This window comes from Betta splendens, chromosome 16, assembly GCF_900634795.4.
Source record: "Betta splendens chromosome 16, fBetSpl5.4, whole genome shotgun sequence".
NCBI lineage: Eukaryota > Metazoa > Chordata > Actinopteri > Anabantiformes > Osphronemidae > Betta > Betta splendens.
The window spans coordinates 7,996,728-8,008,749 of NC_040896.2; the positions used below are offsets into that span (position 1 = coordinate 7,996,728).

The following is a 12,022-nucleotide window of genomic DNA, read 5'->3' on the forward strand; positions in this document are numbered from 1 at the left end:
GGTGTCCATCGCGTCCCTGTGGGGCCGACCTGCCTTTTCCCCTCTCAGCAGGCAGCAGCAGCAAAGGCTCCGCCTGCGTGGACTGATCCACGTCTCACCGTCTGTCTCCGTCTCTGTCTCTCTGAGGTCCAGCACGGCATCATTAGCAGCCGGGGCTCTGAGTGCAGCTCGGTGGAGCCCTGGGGCCAAAGCTTTGTGCCTTAATTACCCACCTAATGGGTAACTGGGAAAGTCACCACCACCCCCCTCCCTCCCCCTCCTCACCCAGGCGCTCGCTCACGTCACTCCGCTTCGACTTATATGCTTAATCACTGATTTACTCGGAGGCGCACACTCACTGCATCCACTAATGACTGCAGCTCACATTTAGTCTCTCCTTGATTTAAAAACACACATTTATTCGCTCGCTCTGTTGCTTGTTCAGCACCTCCATCCACTCGTGGCTAAGTCTGACGAATGACAGCGCACTCTCACTGGAGTCCTCGGGTTCTTTGCAGAGAGTCTTCAGTTACCAATGAATGGCCCCGACAGCTGTTTCCAAACAGCTCGCCTTGGTTTCCATTAGTCATATTAAAACCCTCTGCGTCGCAGGTGGCATATGTTGGTAATCAGCTGGAGATAAACAGCACTTGTGTCTCCTGCTCTCTGATCAGCCACGTATTAAAATAAATACCATGATGTACAACGTTGCTGTTTGCCAGACAGACCGCTGCTGCTTCGTCATGTGTGGTGCACGGTTACAATCCTTCCTCTGATATTATTTGTGTAAGGAACTGGCCTCGATGCCTTTCACCTTCATGAGCAGCTTCCCTAAACAATGGTGCATTGTTGCCGGGGTTATTTTTGAAGACGGGGCTGTTTTGGGTGTGAACGCCCACTAACGCTCTCACAGGCTTAATCTCTGGCTGCTTCACGTCACCGACTCACTCAGTTCACGTGTGCAGAAGCAATCAGAGCGAAGAGCCAGCTCCACGGCTCACGGCGCCGTTCCCTGATTGAAGTCGCCTGGTAACGTTGTCCTGCACACGTGGCCGAGGCGCACGCTCTCGCTGTGCCTTCACACCTCCTGCGCTCGCTCGCCCGCTCCACGATTTCACAGTAACACTGAGTCCGATGGGATCACACCTGCATGTGGAGCAGAACACTCCACTCCTGTTCCCGACTCAGATGCTGTGAGTGGACACTATGACACTTGCTGCGTGCTCCGTCTGAGACGCAGCTGCTGCCAGGAGTCGGATCCCACCGGATCCCACCAGATCCTGTCCAATCCCACCGGATCCCATCTGATTCCACCAGATCCCACCAGATCCTGTCCAATCCCACCGGATCCCATCGGATCCCTCCTGATACTACAGGATACCCCCGGATCCCATCCGATCCCACTGTCGTGGGGCGCTTCATTAAACCGGCTCCACTGGAAATGTTAAGCTAAAAGCAAACACACATAATAAATTTCAGCCTGGCATCGCTCCTATTACTCTGACATTATTCAGGAACAGTCTGTGAGATTCGGTCCCGTCCCATGATCTTGATATGACATTTGTTTAAGATGAATCATTTTATGATACATTTGTTTGAACCAAAATCCAAATTCTCATGCAGCATGTTCTGATGCTGCCGACCAAAAGGTTTGCACTTGTTTGGATGCTGTCATCAGTACAACACGCAGAGTGGGAGAAGCGAGAGGCCGCGGTAACTAGAGAGCTGCTGGAGCATATGTCCGGAGGCAAAACCTCCAAAAGCAAAGCAGTGACCGGGGAGCGAGGAAAATCTGGACTCGCACAGCGAATGAGACGCGCTTTTTGCTCCTCCAACAGCTCCCGTTAAGATGCCCTTGAGCAAGGTGCTCCGCGGCCGAGCGCTCCGCCGGAGCCGCTGACTGGCACCAGGCTGTGGCCGCACGGGGCGGCTCCCAGGTCTTAATGTCTGTAACTGAGCGAGTGTGAAGGATGCTGCAGAACAGGAGCACACAGCAGGAAAACAAATAGCCCGGACGCTTGGCTAAATGCTAATGCAATTGCCTCTTGCTTGTCTAGACGGAGCATTTAAGGCTGCCCGGACAAATATCTCAATACGCACGCATCCCTCAATCTGCGTCCAAAGCTTTGGTGGAAGCTTTTACCGGAGGCGAGGGAAGAGGGAGTCAAATTCATCTGCTGCTCCCCTCACTTAATGACTGAAACACTGCATTCGACGGCACACGGCTAAATGAAAATGCTGGAACTCTTGATGGAAGAAAACTACCGGTAATTTGTTGAGCCGGTAAAAAGGTTTATATTTAGAAAAAGAAAAGGTGCGTCTCTTTTCCACCTTTGCGTCTCTCTCTCTGGAGCCCATTCTCTGGGGAATGAGTGCGCCTCCATCACCAGTCTTCAGGCTGACGGGAGGCCTCCAGAGTGTGTTTTGTCCGCCCAACGCCACCTCCTCCGCTGACAGCCCTCAGTTGCCTGGAGACGCCGCTTGAGAGACAAGCTGTGGTAAATGAGCAGGTTGTTGATCAAAGCCCACGACAGCTCCACTGCTGTGTTCTCAACAGCGCTCAGCTCAGGCTCAAACCGCTGGCGCTTCCTGTTCCGCGCTAGCGTTCCCGTACGCGGCGCAGCGGCGTTAGCCTCCCGTCAGAGGCTGCTGGTGCAGAGGCTGCTGGTGCAGAGGCTGCTGGTGCAGAGGCTGCTGGTGGAGGGCTGCGGGCCGGGCCGAGGGGGGGTTTCCTCCATTAGCAATGCAAAGGAGCCAGCGTTTGAATTAGAAAACACAGGCTCGGGCCATGATTAAGCTCCATAACAGGCTGCAGATGCTGTGGTGCCACCGTGGGTCTGTGATTGTGGTGCATAATGTGTCGTGTAATCATTACACTGAGCTCAGTGTTGGAGGAGAAAAATGTGATTCATGACTGTTTTATACCTTGAGACCTTGAAAGCTGCAGGCGTGTGTCATGACGGAGTGGAAACAGAAAGAAATGCTTCGATTTGAAAGAATCCATGCTTTGAGCATTCCACGTATTCAGTCTCTGGATGATTAAGGTTTTACATGTTAATTATACAGACACATGAAATGAAGCAGCTCAGACGTACATGTCGTGAACGCGTAACTTGGAAGTAAAATGTAATTCTGGAGTAACTAGGTTTAAAGAGGAGAAACAGGGAACTCATCCCCGGCGTTGGTTCCCAGTCACACGTGGGGAACGAGGCACTAAAAAGATGAGCCGTGAACCGAACCCTGCTGGACTCCTCCATCCTGCCAGAGCGAAGGCGGCGTGTGTTCACCTCACGTCCGGGCTCAGTGTCACCGGCGGCTCTAGGACGTCACACGTTACCGCTGGATGTGCTGCGATGGAGACTGTAGGAAACATCTGGGCGCTCGTGACGCGCCTGTCAGGTTTCTGTCTGTTCTCTGACACCTGCACGCACGCTTCCAGCTGCAGTCGGGAACTATTTTACCTCCCTGAGTAAGAGTCCTTGTGAGGAATCATTTGGATGTGAGTCCATCAAACTGGTGCATGGAACGTTCCCTGTAACGTTTACATTACGCTGCAGAAAACGCAGTCTCTGACGCTAAAGTCCGATGATTAGTGGAACTTCACCTGCCAGCGTTCCAGCGCGCAGCGCATCAAAGGCCGCCTTAATCCTCGTGTAGAACTAAATGTGTCTGTGTTTAACTGCAGCCAACTGTCGCTCAGTCTGCTCCACACACAGTGTACGAGGCGAGGAGTCGGCCTGGACCCACAACCAGGAGGCAAACGTCTGAAGAACGAAGGGGATCATCTTCTGCCTGCTGTTGGGTGGACGGGAGTAACTGTGCTTCCATCATGTGGGCACACGTCACAGAGTTATTGTGGAAATCCGTCTGATGCACCAACAAACGCCTTTCTCGCTGCTGCAAAGTATTTATTGCAAACAACAAAACTTGCAAATCAAACATAAATATGCAGAAGCTCGGGGCCTTTATCTTTTGAAGCCGACATCTTTTACTACATATTGTAAACACACTCGTGATGTTAACGCGTCCTGATTGTGTTCCCATTATGCTCAAAGCTACGGGATCAAACAGGGCTCTGGCGCCAGGATGCAGCTACTCATCCACTCGCTCCTTATTTATGGGAGAGGATCTTCAGCTCTGGCTTTTCCATGTTTCCACCTGGAACCCGTCATTTCAGCCTCACAGATTCACTAAACAATACATCATCTGATCCTAACTCAGACTTCCACTTCCACTTAATATGGATGGATGGTTTTTAGAAAACTGAGCCTTTCCGTGGGCTGAACCAGACGGGCCACAGGGAACCCGAGACCAGGCGTATGCTCATAGGAACATGGTTCTAATCCATCACCCAGTCTCTCCAGAAGTAATTAAGTCAAATTATGAACGGCCCCTGCCCCCACACCTTAATCTGCCTCCAGATGGAGACCCCGCCGAGCAACAGGTGGCCTCGCTGCAAAAAACATGCATCCCACCACTGTCCTTTGATTCCATGGAAACAGCGCCGGACCCGGAGAACCGGCCCCCGACTGAAACATGAGACGGATGTGTAATTATGACAGAGCGGGCGATGTCTATTTCATAATTAAGCACCTACTGCGCCTCTGTGACACCTGCTCCGTCTTTTGTGTATGATTATCACAAAGCACTGACAAAGGATGCACAGAGCTGCTACGCACAGGTTCAAGTGAAATGAGTACAAACAGCCTCGGCTGTGAGTGACCGTTGGCCTGAAGGACACTTTCCTCATTCTGTTTGAAATTCACGTTGGCGTTCAATTTGTCTGGGGAGAATGTTTCACACATGTTTTGCAGTGAAAATTTCAAATTTATGGTTTTCTGTGGTTAAAACAATGTAAGAACAATTTGAAAACATAGCATTTTCCGAAACAAAAATGCTAAAAACACCTGGAGCGCCGCAGGCAGCACACGGGAAGGAAGGCGGCGTCTATAATCTCACAGCTTCTCCACAGCGTGTTTACACATATCATCATAAACGCTCCCTAATCAGGCCGCCGCCGCTGCCGTCACAGCACAGAATCATGTCCACGCTGCGTTTGGCGACGCTGAACCATGATTGCCTCTCCCCGTCTCCCGTTCACGGCTGCAAATTCAGCCGGGCGGAAGATCGCGCTCGCCGCATTCCACGTGGGTGTGCAATCAAGGCGCAACACGCACAAATCGACCCCAATCAGCGCCTCGGCTCCGGACGCTATGGCTTAAAGACAAAAGCAGCCACGAGTGCCTCCGTCAGCGCTCGGCGACGGCGTCGGGCACATTGTCAGGTCCACGCTCTGAGAGCGAAATCACATTAAAGGCCTGTGAGGCTGCACACAGACACAGAAGCACAAACACAGACAGACAGACAGACAGACAGACAGACAGACAGACAGACAGACAGACACACACACACACACACACACACACACACACACACACACACACACACACACACACACACACACACACACACACACACACACACACACACACACAGGTGGATTGGCTAAAGCAAACATCTGTCTCTTCACATACACTGTTGCTGCTTTACGTCCTATAGCTTTACAGCAGGCGGCTAATTTATACTGGAGCCAATTAGTGCTAACAGGAGGAAGGTGTAGGAAGCTAATGCTAAGTTCTGCAGAGAACGGCTGGTTTCAGTGGAGGCTCATCTGGAACCGGTCACATTCCACATTCAGACGATCGACACCTACTCTAATAAAATGATCAACGGCCGCTACGGCTAGTACCTTCAGACGATTTCAGGCAGCATCAAACCAACTGAACTGGATGAGCAGTTTATAACAACGGAGGTGAATTCTATTCCAAAGCTGACAGATCGTTATTCGCATCAGTTTACACATTTCCTCTAAGAAAAAGCCTGGAGATGTAAAAGTGTTGTAATATCTGCTGCTGAGACAAAACCGTTCCTGGGATTTTGATGATTGTTTTGACTTCAGCTGAGCGATCGCATGGTTTTTACATGAGATGAGGCCTCATACCATCATTTGATGGCCACATCTATCTGAAGCTTCATTCAGTCTGTTTAAACAGCAAAGCTGACGCTGACTTCATCTCTACGTTTGGTTTCTGAGGCTGATTCTCACATCATGACGCTTGGTTTGCAGGAAGTTCAGTTTAAACCCTGACGAGTGTGTAACATATGAGACAGCATCAGTTTCTACCACAGACGTGAATACATTTGGTCCTGGTTGGGAGGTGATACCAGAACCCGGCTGACGGCCGGTGGAGGTGTTTTGTTAAATTTAGATTGTTTGCTCCTCTGCTGCTGAGACCCTGATTGCATTTCAACACAATCGATACCGGCGAATTGGATCTGAGTGAGAGGAGAGTAAGAGCCAACCAAGCTCGGAGGGGGCGCAGCTGGAGGTAAACGCACCCAGGCACGGGTCGGACCCACGCAGAACCGCATGAACCGGACCCACGCAGAACCGCATGAACCGGACCCACGCAGAACCGCATGAACCGGACCCACGCAGAGCCACACATAAGAAAAGGCAAACACACAGCTGGAGGTAAATGCACCCAGGCACGGGCCGGACCCGTCAAGAACCGCGCGGGCCAGACCCGCAGAACCACACGGACCGGACCTGCACGGGCCGGACCCACACAGAACCACACACAGCGGTTGTGAAGCCCACGCGCGCAGCCTGCAGCTCGCTTGCTCGTTTTCTGTCTCTCCCTCACTTCCTCACCCGCTCTTACTCATCTAATGACGCACGCCGCCTCCCACCCACACGCACAGAAATAACAGGCAGACAGGCGGTCGCACGGCGCCTGCAGATGAAGCCTGCCGCCTCAGGTCGCACGCTGACATCCTCTCCACTCGGACTCTTAAGATGTTGCACATGTCCATTGTTTCCTGTCCTTCTGGCTGTGACTGACTCCAATCGCACACTCCCGACGTCTCACCTGACACAATCAGAGCTGGAATCCAGCCGTGAACCCGGTTACACGTCCACGCAGGCCCCGACACACACACACACGCACACGCACACGCACGTGCACGCACGCGCGCGCGCACACACACACACACACACACACACACACACACACACACACACACACACACACACACACACATACACACACACACTGTGTGTTGGAAACCAAGTTCAGTTAGCAGCAATAACAAAGCCCCAAGACACAGGAAATAGTCTGCACAGAATATGAAGCATTACAAGGGAAGCTAATCTTAAACATACTGAGAGAAGGGGGGAGAGGGGGGAGGGAGGGGGGAGGAAGAGGAAGGAACTGAGCAAAAATCTGCGTTTCCTGTTGCTTCAAACTTTGTCAGCAGCTGCAGCTGCTTGAAGCTGCTGAGCTCCAGCTCCGTCACACGCCTGAAGCGCTGCTCTGACATCTGTCTCAGCTCACGGCGGCTGCAGACGACGCCCTGCTCGGTGTGCCGTTGAGCACGGGCGGCGACACGGGCGGCGACACGGGCGGCGACACGGGCGGGAACCACGCTGTCGGCCGGGCCCATGCATATTTCATGGACGAATCCACAATTTTGCGCTAATCACGTCGAATCCCGTCATCAGCGGAGCTCAGTAACACTTATTAATTCAGGGTTTTCCGCTACACAATAACCACTCGCCCGGTTTGATTTCTCACGCCATCAGAAGCACATTTTCCATTGGATTCACTTTGGGCCGCATGTAATTTACAATCATGTTTGATTTGAGCCACAGCTCGGCGACGGCGGCGAACGCCGCGTACGAAGCGCGTGACCGTGGATTCACTCTTCAATGTCATTCTTCCATCAGCGGCTGCGGTTCCATTCCACCCGCGAGCCGTGGAGCCGGGGATCAACCTCCGCCACGCAGGCTAATCTCCCCTTTGGGAGGCGGGAGGCGCGGGGTGCTGCGTTCCCGCCGACCTCTCTCGCCGCTCGCTCTCATATCTGAGTGGAGCGACGGCGAGCGAGCCGCTGCCGCGTGTCACTCACCTGCCACCGCCGCTGCAGCTCATATTAACAAGGGGACTCCAGGCTCAGGGGGTTTTGCATATAAATGATGTGTCTGGTTTCAAAGATGATATCAAAAGGTGTGTGTGCGTGTGTGTGTGTGTGTGTGTGTGTGTGCGCGCGTGCGTGTGCGTGCGTGCGTGTGTGTGTGTGTGTGTGCGTGCGTGCATGCGTGTGTGTGTGCGTGTGTGTGTGTGTAAAACTTTGATGTCAAGGGCAACATCTCTATATGAAGATTTATGAAAAAAACACAACATATTGCGCCTGCTTCCATTTTTCTTTCATACTTTCTGACATTTTTAACATCTCAGCGTTGTATTTTTGGAAGCCACTCGTCTTTCACTCTCGTGTTTACAGTCAAAATGCCTTTTTTCCTCCATCTCACAGAGCGAGTGCCACACGCTTCCTCCGGGTCATGATCTCAATATCGGACTTCATGCGGTTTGTGTCCGTCGGGTGGAGTGAGTGGCAGCGGCGCCCGTGAAGCTGGACGCGTTCCTCAGACGCAGCGACGTGAGGACGCAGCTCATAAGTGGATGCTGATATTTAGTGTGGAGGAGCTTGTTACCTACAGCTTTCATCAGCGTTTCTGCTGTTATTTTTGTACATTGGGCGGCTGGTTAGGCGCCTGTGGGGCCATTGTGGAGGCTATGATCTAAAACTGTTGCAAGAAATTATTACAGTGCAGCAGTTAAAGGGAAGTGAGCTCAACAACACGAGGGCACGGTGTATTTGCAGAGAAGAAGAGGGAAGTCGGCCCTAATTGTGTCTCCACTGTAACGTGCTGATGTCTCTGTTGCAGACAGACTTTCTCTTGTTTTGCACAACAGTGCTGCAAAACTGCTGAGCTGAAATAAATGGAACAGCAAGAAGCGAACGGTGATGTGAAATGTGTCCTGTCAAAGCCAGTCGAGACGAGCTAAGGTTGAAGATTCACTGTGGCACAAATTCCCCAGATGAGCTGAGCATTCTATTTAGTAAATAAATGTGGTGCATCGTTTTTTTAAAAGGTTCATTCCACTGAAACACCCAGAGAGTCAGAAGGAGCTGCATTGGAATGGGATTCATTATTGCTCATATCTGGATCTGAGCTTCTTACTGGTTTGAGGCTGTTTCCCAGTTCAGGAGATAACAATAACGTGCCAATAAGAGCAGAAGTCACAGAGAGGAGCGAGACCTCAGGGCTAACAACCACATCAACCCCAGAGCGTGAAAGTGAGTGTGAGGAAATGTTAAAGTAAACACAACTTTGAAGAAACCTGCAGAGGAGCAGCTAATGATCTGATCTTAAATGGCAGATATGTGAGTGATTTGCTGCACTTACAGGCCTGGTACAAAGTAATTACATGCACCAATAACACCATAACCTTTCAGCCTAAAAATCTGCTGATGCTGAGTTTGATTTCTCAACTTGATCTGGCTCTTATGAAACACTGGCCCACACCCACACACGCGCACACACACACACATACACACACACACACACACACACACACACACACACACACACACACACACACACACACACACACACACACACACACACACACACACACACACAGACCGAAGCGCACTGACAATGACAAAGAGAACAGACTGAGATAAAACCGATTACAGTAAGTAGCATCCTCCACCATTACAGAAAATACTTGAAGCTAATGGGGCCATGAGTCCAACAAAGGGCGGCGCCCGTGCGCCTCCTGCTTCCCCTCCCAGCTCCGCCTCCTGCTGGGCCTCATATCAGGGAGGACGGAGGAGCCTGTCTGGCCCAGATGCCCTCAGCCCCTTCATCCACAGTGCAGCCAGGCAGACGAAGTAATGGAACCCAATTAAATGTCAGGATGAACATGCGCCACACTACATCTCCCAGAATCCTGTGCCACGCCCCCACCCCCCCCCCCACATGACTCCTCTCTGGCCTCTGGCATAAACACAAACACACAGCGGATATTTCACTTCCTATTGTCTGACCGTCACCTTGATGAACTCTGCATGTGTCCTAATCTAATCCCAATATTACTCCTCCTAAATCAACCATGACTTTAACCCAGTTCTTATCCCTAGATCCCTTTCAAGCAGCTGATGCAGATTTTGCAAATCAATATATTTGACAGCTTCCTGCTTCTGGCAAAAAGGAAAGAGCTGGATCTATTTACAGGCCGTCAAATAATCTGATTATAATCAATGAAAGCCCTATTATTCTGCCATTTAAGCATCCTAAGCAGGATATTGTACTAATAGTGTATGAGGACAATTGAATTACTCATTTAATGACCATGATTTTAATGTGATTTCTTTCTGGGTTTGGTTCTGTGCAACCTGGAAAATATAATAGAAATGAACTGGAGGTAAAGCAGTGTGTGTGTTTGAATATGGAGGAAGAGGAAGAGGAAGCTGCTATAATTATTCGCTGCACTGACAAAATGACTGTGTTTTAAAAGCAGTTGTTGCTTCAAGGTGCTCATTTGTGGCATGTGTGTGCGCCTAATTTAACCAATCTAATCCAAGCCAGTGTCTAAATCCTGAATTTTAAATTGTACCATCAAGTCTGACCCACTTCAGGGGAAGCCCAGCTGCTCTTGTAGGAAAACGAAGTCCTTGAAGTTCTGAATACAATAACACAAGCACAAAGACGCCCCTGAGCTGTTAGTTCAGCTCTCTCTCAGGAAGCAACGCCCACGTCCCATTCTGTCAACACCTCACACTGAGGAGAGGAAGACGACGCTGGCGTCTACCAGCCTCTCTGTGTGTGCGTGTGTCCGTGTCTATGCCTTTATCTGCAAGCAGGGCTCGGGGTCAGCGAGGTCGAGGTTTAGTTCACTGGGGGGGGGGGGGGGGGGGGGGGGGGGGGGGGGGGGACAACCAGCCTGCGACCTATTTGTGCAGTGCCGCGCGGATTGGCCCTAAAATCCTATATCATTATCATTGAATTATTATTATCATAGAAGAGAAATGACAGCAAGGACTGATTAATAGTGCATCGTTACAATAACAGTAGCAGTTGTATGTGTGACTGTATGCTGACACATATGAACAATGAGAAATTCACGTCTTACCATCTCTTCCAATTAGGAAGTCCAGGTAACGATAGGTGTAGGCCACGCCCACCTTGGTCTCCACCTGCGGCCTCTTCAGCGTGGAGTAGATCTTGCCAGGACTGCTGTCCTCTGACGTCGGCTTCATCTTGCGCAGCCCGCAGCCCATGACTCCACGGTTTGGCAGCGACTGTGCACGAACCCTGTGAGCCAGAAAACAAGCATGGTGACGACGGGCGCCTGTAAACATTCACCCGTTGGCTTCTAATGTGATCGCGTCGCACACATTCGCACCCTCGTATATTCTTGGAAGTAAGGATACACATCTGAACCAGCCCGATTCCTCACAACCTCCCTCTCGTTCCCAGGGAAACCAAATGAACAGAGACAACTGTGGATGAAGAGGAGGCAGCGTGGAAGTGGGCTCATCCCAAATGCTTTGTGACAGCATCACTGCCTCTTTCCAGTGGCTGCATCTGGAGCAGGTGACATCCTATTGTGTGGCTCTGATTAAACTCAAGGATGGATGGCAGTGGCGATCCCCTCCCCTCCCCCCCTCCCACCCCTCCCACCCCTCCCACCTCGGCTGATGACGAACCTTCTCTATTATGCTTATGAACCTTCTCTAATTACGGAACGACGCGGGGCCGTGGCCGGAGACAACGGATCGGAGCTGGACGCCGCTCAGGACACGGCAGGACAGGAAGTGAGGAAGGGCGGGGGGGGGGGGGGGGGGGTTTGGGATGCAGGAAAGTGTGGGAGGCGAAATAGGAAATGAGCAGATGTGGGCACTGTTAATGAGGTGAACAGCAAGAATGGAAAAGGTGAGAATCAATCAAGGGAGAAGGAGGAAATGGGGGCGGCTGGGTTGAAGATTGTTCATCAGTGATGGGGGAAGAGGGGCAGAGGGTGATGCATGGGAAATAAAGTCTGGAGAGAGAAAGAACATGTAATTAGAGTCCGTTGAATAGCAAAGAGGGAGATGGTGCAGGAGATTCATTACGGCTGTCACCAACGCG

At 51.3% G+C, this 12,022-nt stretch overlaps 1 protein-coding gene across 2 annotated transcripts in view; it reads right to left on the reverse strand.

Moving 5' to 3' along the window:
• The window catches only part of LOC114843679 (raftlin-like), a 115,628-nt gene that overhangs the window by 40,463 nt on the left and 63,143 nt on the right, over nucleotides 1-12,022 (reverse strand). For both annotated transcript variants that reach the window (XM_055503442.1, XM_055503441.1), the window contains exon 4: nucleotides 11,025-11,206. In XM_055503442.1, coding sequence (XP_055359417.1) covers nucleotides 11,025-11,206 — 182 coding nt within the window. The remainder of the gene's footprint in view (nucleotides 1-11,024; nucleotides 11,207-12,022) is intronic.